This window comes from Nanorana parkeri, unplaced genomic scaffold, assembly GCF_000935625.1.
Source record: "Nanorana parkeri isolate BGI_ZX_2015 unplaced genomic scaffold, ASM93562v1 scaffold1021, whole genome shotgun sequence".
Taxonomy (NCBI): Eukaryota; Metazoa; Chordata; class Amphibia; order Anura; family Dicroglossidae; genus Nanorana; species Nanorana parkeri.
Genome location: NW_017307289.1, coordinates 448,931 through 467,347, shown reverse-complemented (window position 1 = coordinate 467,347; position 18,417 = coordinate 448,931). Strand labels below are relative to the sequence as shown.

At 39.7% G+C, this 18,417-nt stretch overlaps 1 protein-coding gene across 4 annotated transcripts in view; it reads right to left on the bottom strand.

The window, feature by feature from the left end:
• The window catches only part of SYT7 (synaptotagmin 7), a 372,492-nt gene that overhangs the window by 6,506 nt on the left and 347,569 nt on the right, over nt 1-18,417 (bottom strand). For all 4 annotated transcript variants that reach the window (XM_018567216.1, XM_018567213.1, XM_018567214.1 and 1 more), the window contains one exon: nt 8,110-8,224. In XM_018567216.1, the coding sequence (XP_018422718.1) occupies nt 8,110-8,224 (115 nt within the window). The remainder of the gene's footprint in view (nt 1-8,109; nt 8,225-18,417) is intronic.

The window sequence follows — 18,417 nt, the reverse complement described above, 5'->3', positions numbered from 1 at the left end:
CACTTTAGGGTAAAGCAGTGCACCTGCAGTTTTACAGATGTATATGTTTCTAAAGTATTTCTTGATATCATTTGCATGTTAACTCATAAGTGCTAGAAGGTCATGTAGTAGGGCAGCCATATTATATCACCAAAATTATCCAATCAGTTTCCAAGCACCTGGCTAATCAACCTCTTATTTTGAAACCAACAGTGTTTAGTATAAAGTTGGTCCTCCCACTGCTGCAATACCACAATACCACCATTTACTTCTCAGAGAAGGCTTTCCTCTACATGTTGGAATGGTGGAATTTACTTCCATTTAGCCACAAAAGCATTAGCGAAGTTAAGCAATGATGTGGGATAATCAACAACTTTCTTTTTCTTTTTGGTTGGGGAAGGGTTGGGACCTCTGTCTATGTACTTATTGGAGACATTGTTACTTACTTCCTGACCTGTGTGACACCTGTCACCTATGGAAAGAAAGCAACTAAAACGTGAGTGTAGAAAGTCTGGCCAAGTCCATAAACAGCTCGATGAAGTAACCAATAGGGGAGAGCTTGCTTATACACATATCACAAATTATAATAAATAGATATTCACAGCCACCATTATGCACCTGGGCACACAGCTTTTTTCTGGCATCTGCCAACTTCAGACCATTGTAGTTTGAAATGAGGCAACAGGATTTATCGTTCCATACAACATGTGTCCACTGGTCCAGAAACAGTAAGCTCTAGACCACTATGGCTGACACTTGGAATTGCGCATAATGATCTTTGGCTTGTGAGCAACTGCACTTCTATGTAAACTAATTTTTCTAAAGTCTTGATGCATAGTCCATGTGCTACATTTTTTGTTACCAAAGACAGTCTGGGATTTAATAGTGAATATTCTAGCAGAGAACACACGTTTTATACACACTACATAGTTTCCTCCTGTGAGTTTGTTTGATCTACCACTTTGTGACCTAGTTGTTGCTGCTAGACATTTTACCAGTTGAGAAGAGCAGTTTTAGAAGCACAAACAAATTGTCAAATCTACTTGTGGAAAAGGTGGCATCCTATCATGATGGTACATGGAAAGCCATTGACCTCTTCTGCATGTCCAATTGTTGAAAATTGCATGCATGGGTGGTAAATTATACACCTGTTTTTGCAAAAGGTCTGTTAAGTAGTCAATTACACTAATTACTGAGGGTGTCTGGATATGTCTGCCCATATGGTGTAATCATAACACCAGTGCTACATTTATACTTCCTGTTCTTCAAGGCTATCGGTTTTGTGCTGCATGCCCATCCTACCCAAGCTGTCTGCGTAAACTTAGTATCATATTAACAGAATCAGATGTTGTAGCCAGAGAGGTTACACTAAGATTGTAGTCAGAAAGACTGGAATAAACAGTTTTCCCACACTGTTTTGGTATACTTAGAACCAACAACCAGAAAAATAGGGCAAATAGTCACCCTACACTAAGTATAGGCAACCTCGGCACTACAACTGTTGTGATAGTACAAGTCCTAAGAGACAATGCAAGACTCTGATAGCCAAAGGCATGACTCCAGGAGACAGAGGCATGATTGAATTCCATGCCCTAAACTTGCAAGACACTAATCTTGAACCTTTTTTTTTTTTACACAGGAATGAGTTACTGATGGTCAGCAACATATGGTGTGGTTGGCTGCGTGCCAGCTCTGGTAGCCTTGCTGACCTTGGCTATGGTTGGCGCCACCACCTTGCGCACCACTGTCAGTTCTCATGCCAAAATATGCTCCCGGCACCTCGACAGGGCACCCAAGGGAGTTGTACAAACAATGCACATATGGATGGAGCTCCGTCACAGCACAGCTGCCCACACTGGACCCGAGGCTGAGGATCCACTCCAGTTCTCGTAAGGTAGGGAGACTAGGTAGATCTAATAAATATTTTTTGGGAGTGTATGTGTGTTTGAGAATGTCTGTGAATGTGTGAGATTGTCTCTGTGGTTGTGTAAGCCTGTCAGTGTTTTTGAGAGCCCGCTCACACTTGTACAGTGCGATAATCGCACAGGCCCGTGCGATTAAAGCACTGTATTATGCAATCGCACCTACCACGTGTTCTGGTGTGGGAGGTGTGTTACGTTGCCATTCATTTGAATGGCATCCCAAAAGCACCTTCCACCCAAAGTCCGATCTTAGTGCGACTCGTGTCGCGACCTAATGACCAATGACAAATGTGGGTCCTGAGGTTACACAGGCTTAGAACCACGTCTTTAAATTGTGTGTTTGCAGCTCCCTGTTCCTATCCAAGCTTATCCCCTAGAGAACACCAGTGCCAATCACACATGCCTCTTTCACAACAACCTAGTAGCACTGCCATGGTAACAAGTCAGTACGTCCTTGGCTAACAAAGATTATGGAAAAGTAATTACAATCATAGTCCCATTTAGCAATGTTTGTAACTTTTGGCTCAGGACAATTTCTGGAAGTGCCATTAAAATGTTTGTTTAGGCAAAGAAACATTTCTTAAAGGCCTTTAATAAAAATCTGCCATGACTGCTGAAAGGTAGAGTAACATAAGTAAACAGCCCTAAACGTCACATTATTATTTACACACCTCTCTCAACCCCTATAAAAGCACAGCAAAGCCTACAGGCAGAATTCTCCTGTTCTCATTCTCCTGCTCCTGATTCAGAGTACCTATTAACAGTTTTCAAAAAGCATTAAAGAACCCCATCCAAGCTCAGAGCACTTTGCATGGATCCTAAGCCTCAAGGGTGACTCATCCAAGCTAGTACATTGCAGAGACCAGTTGCACCATACAGCCCAAAGTAGAGGAAAGTGGAGCACTTGATCAAAGTAACAAGTACCCATTTTGAAAAATAAAGTCAGGAATTTTGTTGCCATTGGTATCTGTTTCATTTATCTTTGTTAAAGTTGTTGCAAATATTGGGTGCAGCAGAAAAAGAAGAAAAGAGTTCAAAAATAACTCCTGAAATCTCAGTTTTGGCCTCACCAGTGTTTATTCAGGATGAATGTTGCAGAAAACCCCATAAAGAGGAGCAGTATCTAGCATCTCCTCGTTTCCCAAGACAGATTAATTATCTCAAAGCATCAATTAGAATACTCCCTCCAGTGGTCAGGCCCTCCATCTGTTATAAATGCGCTTCTAATCTGAGCCTGTTTAATTGAAAGTGTTGCCAACATGATGGGATGCTTACTGTTTATTAAGGTAAACCTATTGCAAATTTTCTTTGCCTTTAACAAATCTGTAAATGAGCCACAGCTACCAATTGCATTGGATAGACCCCAGTTGCTCCTGTGATTGACAACACCCCCTCTACAAACAATAGAAATATGCAAAAGTGATAAGGGTAAGTAAGGGGTGCACAGAATTCTGATGGGCAGACCTAAGTCTCAGGATCACAAGACCTCAAGTCAAGTATCCTTGGTGTCTCAGATTCAGGGCTGATTCACAAAAGAATACATGCATTAACATATGTTGTGTTAGATGTTGATTGATTTATTACCCTACATTGGGCTCTTATAGGAACTTTAATGACGATGCAGATAAGAATATCCAAAAAGCAGGACCTTCTTTAACCCACTGCAGTGCAACTCATTGGTGAGAGCAGGTCCTATTGCAAGCAATGGATCATTTCTTGTTCATACGTTTTGCCTGTGTAGGAAAATGTGGTATTAATAAGACTTTATGTAGAGTACTTCATCTGAAAATAAATGAAAATTTTGGGATTTTGAATAAAATAAGCTAAAATGCACCCAATTAGGGATGCACCGATATATCAGCCGCCAAAACATATCATCAGAAAATGGCACTTTTGGCAAACGCCGAAAGTGCCATTTTTCTGCCGATACAGCGGCGCATCTGTTCTTTCTCTCCTCCCCTCTAGGCGCTGCTCTTTGTCCCAGCGGGGAGGAGAGAAACTGTTACAGGTGGCTGAGCGCTGTGGCAGGAGAGCATTGTGAGCGGACCCCTAATATTTCCCTGAAGCATATAAAAGTAAAGTAAAAAATAAAAATATTTAATAAAAATAAAATGTGAAAAAATTTAAAAGTTTATAAAAAGTGAATAAAAATAAAATATTTGTAAAAATTTGAAAAAGTTAGAAAAAAACATTTTCGGTTTCGGCCCGACATTTTGTTTCGTTTTGGTTTTAAAATTTTCATTTCGGTGCACCTCTACACCCAATCCTTATGGGGAATGTTATATGTAAGACATAGATGAATATGAGCAGTATTGTATATGTCTAGCAGGTGCCCCAAGTTTTCAACCTTCTCCCCAACCTTCCTTGCACCTCTTCCTTCCCCTAAACTGTACCTCTGTGATTAGAATCTTCCCTGGCTTTCCTATACCAGTTATGTGCTACTTGTACTTCCCTTCTGCTGTCGTTAGCTAACCTTAGACACACACAGAGCATAAATGTCTTTGTGAGCACAGAATAAAGGCTTCCCACTTCAATCCCTTTATCCCGTGAACTATGAATATGTCTGAACTACACAGATGTTTTTATTTAAAGGACAACTCCACTTTTGTTAAATGATTGATATATGCAACTATTACAAAGACCACTGTTTCATTTCAAGTAGCAAATAACAGTTTGCTGCAGAGTGAAATAGAAACGTAATTAGCAATAGCATTGATTTGTATTTCTTTAGTTATGAATAGAATGGGGAAAGGTTAGGACCTCTGTCAGGTTTCATAACTATCCTTTATGTGAAATGTTCTCTCATTTTATGTCCCTGTGACACAACAGGAGGCTTGTGTCTCACACCAAAGGAGGCAAAGATAGCGACTAAAATCCTAAAAGAGATCCTATCACTTGCCTTCCTATTAGATTGTAAGCTCTCACGAGCAGGACTCTCCTAAACCTCTTGTATGCAATTGTATTGGAACTGTATTGTCTCCCTTTGTATTGTAAAGTGCTGTTCAAACTGTTGGCACTATATAAATCCGGTATAATAATAATATTAATAATAATATCAAAAATAATAATAACTCTTTTCCAGTATACTTGTGAAAATGTTTCATTTCTGTGTGTGTCCCTGTTGGAGATAATCTTCCTACTCCCTTTTATGGTTGCAGAATGAGAATTAAAAAACCTGACAGAGGTTCTAACCCCTCTTTACTGTCTGTATCCATTACTATCCTACCACCCACAAAAATGTATCCTGCCTGGAATGTTGCTTTAATGGTATAACACATTACCTTTCCATTTCATTCTGCAGCCAACTGTGTTTTTTTTAAAGTGGTCAAATATTTCCATTACTTGCAACCATGACATCAGTACTTTTGTACAGAACGCCCCCGACATCTCGCTTCCTGCTGATGTTATTGGCTTACTGCACAGAGCTTGAAGTAAAGCAGTCACCCCCCACCACCCTTTCACCTTTGTTAATATACTCTACAGAGATGCTGTGTACGCAGTGATTCTCTTATTACAATGCCAATCATCTGATTATAGCTGGAACATTTTCCTACTTAGCATTCCGTGTGGGCTCTTCCATACCATTTCCATAGAGCTGCATTTTGCTTCCCACCACTGCACTTGTATGGTGTGAACAGGCACATAGGAAATTGTACGTTGCCTATTCACACCATACATGTGTGGTGGTGTGCAGAAAAATGCAGCTCAAGGGACATGGTGTGAGCAAGCCCTTTGTGGATAGGACTGTCTCAGAATCTGCAGATCAGAAGCTAGTGGGAACCTGGAATAAGGTTCGATAAAAAGTCCTGCAAGAGATAAAAACTGATTCTGAGGCATTTTGTTTCTTTTCTCGACAAACATGCATTGTCAGTTTATTGCATGCAAACCACTGATTGAATCTATTTAACGATGGAGATGACACATTTAAACAGGAGATGACACATAATGGGGGAACAAATATGTAGTAAAGGTAGAGGCAGCACAAGGACGGAAGTAGTGGAGCAGGAGCAAAGGGATGCAGTGGGGACCTCTAACCTCCCCTGCCTGACTGCAGTTTCAGCTCACTACTATGTCACTGGTAATATATATATACATATATATATTGTAATATTTCACTAAACACGAGTTCTCCCATCACAATCCTCTTTATGCAGCATAAAATTAATTTAACCCACAAGAATCAATACTTTTTAGACATGCTTTGCTATCATTTTAAAATTATTTCCAGTCATACCACGCAAATAAACCTACATATCAGATCGTGCCTAGCATCTCAGAGGACCACCAACCTCTACATTCTACATCAGAACAGCTTCACTAAACTGGATTATTTTATACTTCCTTCAATTTTTCCATACTGCTTCAATAAATATTGACTTAAGCAGTCCAAAGAACAGCACATTAGCTGGTATGATCAATATGCTGAAAAAATGGGAGTTTATTGTGCAGTTGGATAGTTTTCACTGAAAGGCACAATTCTCTATTACTGGCTAATTGGGCATTATGTTGAATAACTGGACAGCACTTCAGCCTTGAATTGCCAAGGTCATGGTTTAAGTTCCACCTAGGTGCTCTTTGTTTTGTGTTAATGTAGGCACCTTACAGGTATGTCTGTATCCCTCCCAGCTCCCAAATTGCATTCACTTCAGTCTAGAAACTCATTTAAATCTGATTTCACCTTAAATAACTCTAGTGTGTGTGCTTGTTTGGCTCTTAAATTGTATAGGGACAGATGTGAAGACCGTGGTTGCCAACCTGAAGCCCAAGGGCTGCATGCAGCACCTTGGCACATTTTGTGTGGCTCTCAGTGCCCTTGCAGACAGTGGTCTGTGTTGGTGTTTACTCATGCCAGTGAAATGAGTGTATTCCAGTAGTTAATGGATTGTTTTTTTTCTTCCACACTATCTTACTTTTTTATGTGCCGTCCATCCCTTTACTCTTTGTATGTGTATTTTTTAACTCTATTCTTTTATAATCTTCGCTGAGAGAAAGGTCAAATGTTGCACAAGTAAAATGTATGGCCATATGGAGAAAAAATGTGGAAACGTTGATTTGTAAAAGATCTGTAGTAGCAGTGATCTCTGGCAGTGCGATGTAATGTGTCTCCAGGCTATAAATGTCTCCTAAAGCAGTCTCCAACAGCTCCTATAGAATGTCCTCAGTCTCCAATAACTCCTATGGTGCTATGGTCTCCAATAACTCCTATAGCATATTCCCAGTCCCCAATAACTCCTACAGCATGTCCCCAGTCTCCAGTAACTCTTAGGGCATGTCCATAGTCTTCAATAACTTCTATAGCATGTCCACAGTCTCCAATAACTCCTATAGCATTTCCCCAGTCCCCAACAACTCATACAGCATGTCCCCACTCTCCAATAACTTCTATAACATGTATGCCATCTCTGACCATCTACTATTACATGTCTTCAGTATGTGACATATTTCTGTAGTACTGTATCCAGTGAATATCATGTGTGGCCCTTTGCAGATGTTAGGGGTCACACTTGAGGCCCCCTATATCAAGTAAGTTGACTTCCACTGCTCTAAGTACTGTACTTTGCAAAGTGCCGCACAGTTTGTTTGCACTACATAAATACATCTCTAGAGCAAAGCCAGGGACATATCAATAACTATAGCAGTCTTCCTGGATGTTTTAGGGCCTCCAGATATGGGGGTTCAGAAAGTAATGGGGGTGGCTGTGTCATGACTTCATGTGAGTACAAGGCAGGCTGATTGTTTCTCCTTAGGTCCCCTAATCACCTGCAGCTGGAAGGCTGCTTCAATTGTGAGCGGCCCTAACTCAGGACCCTGTGTTGCACATTCAAAGTTCTATCCTATTACTGATCATTAAACATATCATTGACAATATCTAAGAATTATTTTTCTGTTCACTGTTAACTTGTTGCCTTTATATTGTGCCTCGGAATTTATGTATATTTATGTATATTTGCAACTGACACTGTTTGCCTATGGAGAAATATGCTGTATTTTGGAAGGAAAACACTTTAAATCTTCTGTATGTGTTTCAACTCTGCATTTAGCTATTTGGCCAGTAAAGATCTGTTTGGTAACTTAGCAATGTGATAGCATGGTGCTGTTTTATGAAATATTAAGATCTGACATTTTTCTTTGCACATGCAAATAAATAAATAAATAAATAAATAAATAAAATCAATAAACAAGACTTTTGCTCTTTATGTGTTCAGACCTGAGGTTCCCCCGATGTCCATGGCTTTTAGATTCCGTGCTTTGATGATGTTGACAATGATAGAATTCGCTGAGGGATTGAAGCAAAGGGACAGCAGCAGTTCACCACGTTTTCCCTGTAACACACAAACAAGCTGAAATGAACAGCCTATTCCATGTACTTCAACATTTATGGATTGTTATAGAGGGAAGAAATAACATGTTAGCTTCAGTCCCAGTACTTTAATAGGCAAACAATACATTGGTATTTACGAGGGTACATCTTAAAGGACCTATTAATTATATGTAAAAGGTTCTTTTCTGATATTTTAGGGAGTGCTACCATCCCACACAACAATTTCAACACAACTACAAACAAACCACAATGGGACTTTTTAGGTATATGTATTTAAAATTCATAGATCTTTTATTGATACATCATGAATCTCATATCACTGGCTGACGTATATTTTTGTGCATTCGTACAAAGACCAAAGCTCCTCCCCCAGACAGTCATATAAATCTAAGCATTTATGCCCAGTTTAACACTAACCCTCCCTGTAAGCCCAACACTCACACTAATCATCATATTAACCTTCTCTGTAGCTTAACCCTTACACTAACCCTCACTGTAAAGACAACACTAACCATAACACTGTCACTAACCCTCAACACTCACACTAAGCCTCACTGTAACCCCAATACTTACATTGGGTACCCCTTAAAAATAACCTTCTCTAATGTAAACCTAATCCCTAGTTTACATACTCTCCCCTCCTACACTGGGATTATCTGTGCCAAAGACCAACTCCTCTGTGCCATAAGACAGTGTTCCTAAATATCAATGACAAAATCATGCAATGAAGACAGGAGATCAAATCCTGCCCTATTTCACCCCCCAAAAATTTAGAGCAGATCTACTTTTATTACAAATGAATACAATATGCTTCATAATGATTCTGAGGTAGTTCCAGCAAGAGTTTCCCCATGCTTCTTATTATGCTCTTAGGCAAAGTGTTAGTGTCATTTATAAATGAGGTAGGCTAATTGTGTTATTGTTGTTGTTGTTGTTGTTTAGCTCTGGGCCTTTCTTGGTTTTAATGGGAATTATGATCCAGCAACAGCTAGCCTGCAGTAAGAAGGCATGCATTTGCCTCTCCGGATACTTGGCTTTGTTACAAGCTCACACAGATATATTCAGGTGATGAAAATATTCAAAGTGAGAACATACAATTATATCATTAGCAGAGCAGAAGGATACAGAGTATCCCTTGCCTTCTTGCTTCTATGCATCTGCTGGCTCTTTGAATGGCTGTAATTATATGTTGCGATACTTTGTGTCTTTCCTGGGACAATAAAAAGCGGAGGAATGACTGTGTGTTATCAAAGAGGAGAGATGAATGAACTGTAAATAATAGGCATGCCAATTAAAGAACAAGGCAGGAGTTCAAATTGTGTTCATGGATACATATCAGTGTCTGTATTGCTCATGCTGAACAGTTCTGTGGACAGGAGGCTTGTCTGAGTTTACATTATCATTCCTATATTCAGTATCTGCCAATATGTCTAACTGTACTATGCAGAAAAACTAAAACCATCACCATGGACATCTGCTATACCCTTCAGCTTTCCTTTGACTTTGTAACTAAATGGTTTATATTTTTCACTATCATGTGTGCTAGGCCTGTCAATCGGTAAATCTCAAAATACTCTGTTTTTTTGTGCTTGAAATTGCCAAGCCATATCCTGCATAAACGCAGATAAGGGAATTGGCCCTTCATTCAGACGTCAACAGTGGTATGTAAGCAGGTAGTGGAGATAGAGACTCTAGGGGATAGGATAATACACAAAATATTTCATCATTAACAGCTCAACATTTCAATCCAGTTATGGACCCATATTTTTATGTCCCTTGGGTGTCTGCTCCTTTACTGCTTTGCAGAGACACAGAGGAACAACCTGCTGGCGAATTCTCCCATACTCCTACCATCTAGTGCTGGATCTTTTCCAATCTGAATTTCATGTCTAGCCCTCTGTGTTTATAAAAATTTCACAAAAGTGGATAATCATCGGCTTGAAGCAAGTACGGGGGCCAAAGCTGCTCTTTTGCTTATTCTTTCAGAGTACTCTTTAGGTTATTTTCTATCAGCTCCTTCAGGACACATCCTTTAGGGTGCTGTTCATACTCAAGACTGTTATGAATTGGCACCAAAGTATCAGCCTGATAAGGTATAGATCAGATAGTTCAGTTTTTAGCTTTACTAGGTTAAGTTTCAGATCAGAGATTAGGGGGTTACGTTTAAGTGTCAGATTAAATGTTAAAGTCACTGGGATAAATATGGGTAAGTGTTGGGATTAAGGCAAAAATTTAGAATGAGTGCTGGGGGTAATTTTACAGGTTCGGTTAGGGGTTATGTAATTGGGTAGATTAGGTGTTGAGGGTTAATATTCAGAGTAAAGCTGCCCATACACCTTGCGATCATCGGGTGACATGTTTTGTCCGATGATCGAACCGTCGTACAATTTTCATACGGCGGCCCCATCCTGCCCCGATTATTGAAAGGTTGGATCAGCGGTAATTAAAAGAAAGCACCTGGATGAATTGTGGTAATCGGCCACATGTTTTATCGTCTGCGCATGTGCAGTGTAAATCGTACAAATTTTGTACAGTACAGAAACGCCACCAACGTTGCGAAAATCGTACGATCGACCAAAGTTTTCTAACCTGCTGGTCAGTGAAAAGTCAATCGACTTTACAGTATTTGCAGTTGTACACAGCCCATCAACCGTACGAATATCAGACGAAAACACGATCACATATGAAAATCGGCAGATATTCGTAAAATGTATGGGCACCTTAAGGCTGAATATCCAAGCCATACACACATCTAAATCTGTTTCCAATGATTAAACTGATTGCATGCTCTGTAGTTCCCTTAAGGTATAACATTGTGGTCCTTGCTGCTGAGAGACTCCACAAGAACTTTGGGGTTTCATTGAATTGTGACTATCAATAAGTCGAACTCATAACTGATGCATTTGCGACTCATACTTTTCCATGATGTGCATGGTGAGTTTTTTATTCTCTGACTTCAGCTGGGATTTTCTGGTAGGGAACGATAATCCTAATTTAATCTGTTCTGGGTGATTGACTTGTCAAATGTTTCCTCCCTTTAAATACTTTACAGAAGATGGAATACTAATACCCATATTAATGGTTTTGATTAAAGAAGTACATCAATCAAAACCTAAAATTCAGTAATAAATGCAGTATGAATATTTATTGTGTTGTATCTACTTTTAGAGGCAGAAGTATTACACCGTTCCAATCCCATTTGATGGACAACAGCTGGCCTGAAATGTTCTCCTTAACTTTTAGAGCAATGGTCCCTAACAAGGGGGTTAAGGGGCATTTATCATTAAAATCTGCCACAAGGGATCCATTACAACGAAATAAAATATGCAATTAGCAGTACCTTCTGCCTGTCTCCTCCTCCACTCCAGCGATGGAATGTATCTCAGCATTCTCATGTCCACTACACTGTATTGGACATGATGACTCACTGGACCTTAGACCGCTGAAGTGGAGGGGGAGCGAGTCTTGAGGGTCAGGTCTAGCAGTCAGCCGGGATTGAGGTATGGGTGATTAATACTCTGTTTTTTTTTAGCTCTCTAGAAAAAATGAGCCCTTGCAGTGCGGGAGTAGTCCGCAACTGGTGCTAAGATCGCCTGTGTTGCTGATGTAACTCCCCCGGTCATGTCACAGTGCTTGGACCTACTGTACATGCAGCTACAGATGTCAATGATGGCTTGTTAAAAAGCTCTTTTACTGCTTGTTAAGAATATGTAAAACATTAAATGTCCATAGTCTGGGCACAGATGCACATTAAGTGTAACCGTTGCGGTGTGTTGCGGTAAAGCAAGAGTGTTGGCCAGCTCATCCAAAATGGGTTAGGGTTGGCTATGCACCTCAATGAGGCCTGCATCTTTTTTGGCAGCACACCGCAATACACACCACGGCAGGCCAACAGAGGCACACCACGGCCATCATTAGTAATCCGATGTATGTAAAGTCACACTCAACAGTCAGGACCTCGATGAAAAAAAGTAATCTAAAACATTACAAGCATACCAAGATCCACAGGCTGTGACATGTTCTGCCAGAAATGCTTAGGGCTTGTTCACACCACTGACAGTGTGCTCCAGCGTGATCACAAAAAACAGTGCATGCAGTATTTTTTTGCAATCCCACTGCACTGGAACGCAGGCATTATTGTGCCATGCGTTCTGGTGCGGGCAATCACACTGCAGGTGGGGGGCGTGGCTGTGGTGCCATTGACTTTACTGCACACCACTCCCCTCCAGCCCCAAAACGCAGAGGGGAGTTTAGTATCCAATACAGTGTGTTCCAGCAGCTAACACTTGTTCAGTGTTGTGAACAAACCCTAAATAATAGAGGACGGGTCTGATGGGTGTTGTTTGAAAGACAGTATGCACTGTGAGGGGTTCTCAGTCCAAAGCTCCACTTGTTCACAGAAGAGGAATAGGAGAAAATGTATGTGCAACATCAGATAAGTCAGAGAACAAAGTTAAAATCCTGCATCAGTATTACCGTGTGCAGTCCTAAGGGACAATGTAGGGGACATGAACTGGCCAACAACAATATCTTTTATGTCCAAACATATGTATCAAAGGAGATTATGCCAAGCTGATAGCCAATCTTAGTAGTAAGTATAATGCGATAAGCAATTATATTACTTCCAGAACAAGTCCTTTTACAGTTTGCACCACTTGGCCCAATAGTGTCTCAATGGTGACACCTATGTCCTCCGCTAAGGGGAATTGCTGCAGGAAGAGATTTATCTTTTCTCTAGGTCTATCCAACATACTATATTGTGTTCCTAACTATCTCTCCTCTATTTTTTTTCAGTTGACCTCCTGAATAATATCAACACTATTCTAACCCTCAACATCAAATCTCCCACTTTACAATGTTGTACGTGTGAATAATCCCATATTGCTTTTAATCTCCATGATCTGTCTCACCTGTATGACTGTGAAATCTGCCCTATTGCAATGTTCAGTGGCTTAATGTCATCACCCTTCAAAGCTTGATTACTGAGTTTTATCCTTTGGTCTCTTATGAATCCTGCTGCAAGACTCATTATTCTAATCCTAATATTTCTATATGAGTGTATTAGATTGCCTGGAGATAAGAGACATAGCTATGCTGGTAATTTTATTCTGGTGGGATATTACATGGCAGGCTGTCATATTTCACCTTGCAATTGAACCACCAGTGACACCTTCTTCATATGGTTAATAATATTAATCTTCAGTGCTACTACTATATAAAGGCATTACTAGCTGTATTTTTGGTAATAATCTAAAACATTATATAGCCTAAACCTCTTTTCAAGCGGTGGAAGCTACATAAGAATAGGCTCTGATGTACTTATTACAGAGATTGCATTGATCCGTGATTCATGACATACCTCTTATATCCCAGTTAATGCATATCAGCGAATACAAAGGACTTTGATATATTTAAAGCTGGATTTTAGTGACAGGTTCCTATTTACAGCTAAGCTGTCTTTCTCTTTTAAGGTTTGATGGACAATTTTGCCTAACTTGATTTTGCGCCAAATAAACAGATTTTGTGTTTGACAAATTTTTGTGAAAAATAGCCTCTAATGTTGTCATGAGGCCCTGCAAAGCAAAGTTACATTATAAACAAAAAACATTCCTTTTCAAAACTAGGACTGCGCAGTGAGATCTCAGCACAATGGAACATATTTTTGTTTAAAACAAAGCCAAGTTGCACCCCTCATCACTCAGGGCTGGACTTACTCTCTCTGCTGCCCCAAGACCGGGTTCCTCCATGCCCCCCTGGATGGAGAATGGCAACCAGATAGCGGGGGAGGCAGTCAGTTTAATTATTTAAATGTTTTCTTTATTTTTTTCATGTTTGTATCACTTTTTTTAATTGTTATACATTTTTTTAAACTTTTTAAAATTTGTATTTATCTTATTTTCTTTTACTTTTTTTATCATTTATGTTATTATTTTTTACTTTTTAATTGTAATTATTATTTATTTTTTTATCATTTTTATTTATTTTATTATTTTTCACTTTTTATCAATTTTTTTTCACTTTATTGCTATCACACAGAAGCTAACAAGCCCCTGATTGATAGCATCCAATACAGGAGTTCAAGCATAGCACTATGCTGGCTCTCCTGTGACAGGGGAGATGGGACGGCTGCAAGTGCAGCTCTCCCATCTCAGTGTTCACATGGAGCAGAGTGGAGAACCCACGTCTCCGCTCTGCTCCACACTCTCCATTCTGAACTACTACTCAGTGGGGCCTGTAGGTACACAGCCTTTGAAACCCAAAGCAACACCCACCCCTCATTACCTCTTTGCATATAACATTCTCTTGTTTTTCTTGTCCTAAATTGGCTTTGACGATTGCAAATAAGCGTATGCAAGATGACTGTGTGTACTGATGAGTGGAAAACCATGTGTGCCTGTTGTGCCTAATTATGAAACTATCCTGGAAATAATTTTTGGTGCCTTAAAGTAGAACTGAAGCCAACAATTTGTATACGGTTCGGATAGAGTAATGGAGGGTTATAACCCCAGTTAGTTTTTTTTTGGCCATCTGTGCCTTATTGGAGAGATTTCCCTTAATTTCCTGTCTTGTAGAGACAACAAGAACTAAGAGGAAATCCCTTCAAAGAGATGGAAGTCTATGGTGGTCAGCAGGGTCACCAAAACTAGTGTCCCCACTGGAAGATTTCCCTTCTATTTCTGTTCTGATGCCAACTCAAAATTTGAGATTTTCTTTCACTTTCATTTTCTATGATAAGGGTCACCAGGACAAATAGGTAAGGGGGCAAGAGAGGAAGGGGTGTGTTATTCTCCCCACGGGATACAGACAGCAATACAAATCTGACAAGTGTTCTAACCCCTCTCCACTGTATCCAAAACTAAAAATATAGTTTTTGCTTCAGTTGCACTTTAATATGTGCATACAGATTCATCCAATCTGCAGAAGATCCTGCAATTCATAATCTAGACCATCGGAATTAATGAATTGCCCGATTCTCTGTAGACTAGACAAATCTGCATGCACCTGTTCAGAAGAATTGCAAAAATTTGTAAATTGCCAGAAAACATATGATACCTCAAATGTAGCTGATTCTCACATTGATTTGCTCCTCTCTAGTCCCATAATAACTGTAAATGAAGGCAAACACTTTCAGGTATGATGATCACCACACTGGCAACTGTGTTTTGTACTGAAAAAAGTATTGGAATGAACAATGTATAAACTTACTGTACATTGTGATAAAGAGGAGCTCCATGCTCCATATTGAAGAACTCCCTAATCATGAAGCTACACACACACACACACACACACACACACACACACACACACACACACACCAAGCAGTAGATGTAGAATGGAGGAAGACTAATGCTGTCACCATTCACAAAGAGAAGAAGGTTTGATTGTCAAGCTGTCCCCCTTCTGCCAGTCACAGTCAGGGAAGAATATTCACATGTTATGCTCCTAATTATGCACATATTCTCCAAATCTTGCTTGATGAGTGAATCAGCTACTTGCACTGTTACCATTCAATGAGGCTTATGTTTAGCAATACAAATATTAACATATGCAAATGTTCCCATCTGCAAAAGCCTGATCAATCACGCAAAAATACTCTGTAACAGATATTCACATACAGCAATCTTGGGAGACTGTTTATAATCTTTATGGATAGTAAGTTAGGGTGAGATGTAATTCCAAAAAAATAAGGCACATGAGTTTTTAGTAACGGTGCAGTCATTTCTAAATTTTGGTGCCAAAAAATAAGAGTAAGAATAACAAATGCCCCCTGACTGCCACTAACCTCTAACTTATTCCTGACAATAAAGCAGACCCTAAGGCTCTGTTTACAGCTATGCAATGCAAGAGCACTTGCGAAGCTGCATGCAATCCCACGTTGCTTGTTGTGATATAAGGTGCACTGCGGTGCCATTGTTTCTTAATGGCACCCCGATGCACAGGGCCGGATTTCCCACAAGGCCAACCTAGGCCCGGCCTTGGGGCAGCAGGGAGTAGAGGGGCAGCAGGGGTGTTGAATTCCTATTTCTCGACACCCGGGACATGCAGTTCCTGGCGAGTAGTTGTTTTCTACATTTAGCCCTGCTTTGGGCAAGCAGGGCTAAATGTACAGCAGGGAAGCTGCCACTTGTTTTGTGCAAGTGATCTCCGCGATGTCGCCGAGATCACTTGAATGCAGTCTGCCTACAGGGGGGCACCTTGAGGAACCAGGCATTGGGGCAGCAGAGAGAGTAAATGCGGCCCTGCCGATGTACCTAGCCATCACATGTATGTTCTACTGCACCACAACGCATGGTGACCTATTACCATGCAGTGTGGTGCTATATAATTTTTTAAAAAAGGTTGATGATTGCAGATAGATTGGTTGGTTGATTGATTGGCAGATAGAAACAATGTTCCAAAACAGAAGAAGTAAATATACTCACCGCACTAAGATGTGTGCAGTGTCTCTCTAGTCACAGCACTTATGTGGCTAATGTTGCAACACAGTAATAACGATGTTATTGGAGTAACTAGGACTATTCATAATAGCTGAATATCCTATTTTTTTTAAAATAGACCCCTAGGTATTAGTACTTGTTCACTTCTCTGCAACGCAACATGCTGCAGGATTCCTTCCCTACCGACTACCATGGTAGCCTAAGGTAGCTAAATTTCAATGAAAGAAGTGCAAGCACCTTTTTTTTTTAAATCGCAACACACCACATCGCATAGCAATAAGTTACCATGCCATGTGGTGCAATACAACACATGTGATGGCTAGATGCATTAATGAGGAAATTTTCCCTTATCTTCAAAATTACAACAAAGGCACCTTTAGAAATATTTAGTAATGACAATCTACAAACAGACACTTCTAGATAATTGCAGGATTCGTATTCTTTGTATTCCTCATTTTTCTTTTCCTCCCCATTATTCTCACTGTGGCCATGTTTACTAAGAACAAATTAATTTATATCCCTTTACTTCCTGGTATTCTGGCACATGTGACTAGGACATGTGACCTTGCACATCATCTGAGGGGGAAAATGCCTTTCCCTGAGATCTTGTGAGATTTTGCAGATTACAGATGAGATTTCCCAGCAATGCACTGCTGATGTAACCTTGGCAGACGGCATCTTTTAGGCTTGGGCTACATCACTAATACCTAAGTGGACCAGGAAGTGGAAAAACAGTAATTGCACGTAAAAGAAAAACTATGTTTATTTATCTATATTTATCTATATCTATGAATGTAAGAAGATTTCATATCAGCATGTAGAGCTGCATACTGCTGAGATTTTTAGCGAAAAGGTCCACTTTAAGAAACAATGGCTCCGTTTGGCACCTAATAGTGAGAGCAAGCTCCAGCTGTTTTATATTAATCGAAATCTTAAGAACATTCGATTCAGAAGAGATAATACCCTAGGAACATTTGATTTTACCCCTTTCATACAACAACTGGTTAACTTGCACAGAATGAATGAACATGCAGTTTCACTGGATGAATAGCTATGTGAATTTTATTTATAAATAGACTGCTTGTGCCCAAACTATGGATATTAATGTTTTTGCACATTCTAAACAAGCAGTAAAATAGCTTTAAAAAAACATTGTCACCTTACCAATCCATGTAAATATTTTGAAAGGCATAGTCTAGACACCTGTTCGCTTTAACTCTCTTCCTACATAAATGAAAGCATTTAAATTAACCTGGAAATGTGGTGAACAAACCTGATATTTAAATGAGATTTGCGCCTACCTTCTTAATTCACATCCTCCCCATTGCGCCTCTAAGCACACGAGAGCACGTTTCAGCCTCACATAGAAATATAAAAGTTCAGGTACTCGAACTCTGAAAGAAGTGGCTGAAGATAAATGACTCAATTTCTTAGCATAAAAGACCCAAGGTTTTTTGTTGTTTTTACAGAAAAAGATGTTTTTCTGAAAATTACTGGAGTTATAGGACACTTTATATAAAACCAAGCCTTAGTGAAGTTTCTCTTTAAAATAAATTGCAACATAGTCCTATTTAGAACAGGGGTTAACTGAGTATATTTGTATTCTACAGGAAACCTACATGACTGCAAGAAAAACACAGTGAAAATGGAGCCTAACTACAAAAAAAGAGCTACAGCAAAGATCATTTGATACTTTATTCTTGCATTGCCTCGTGTGATCATGTCAATGGCCAAAACACCTATCCATTATTTTAAA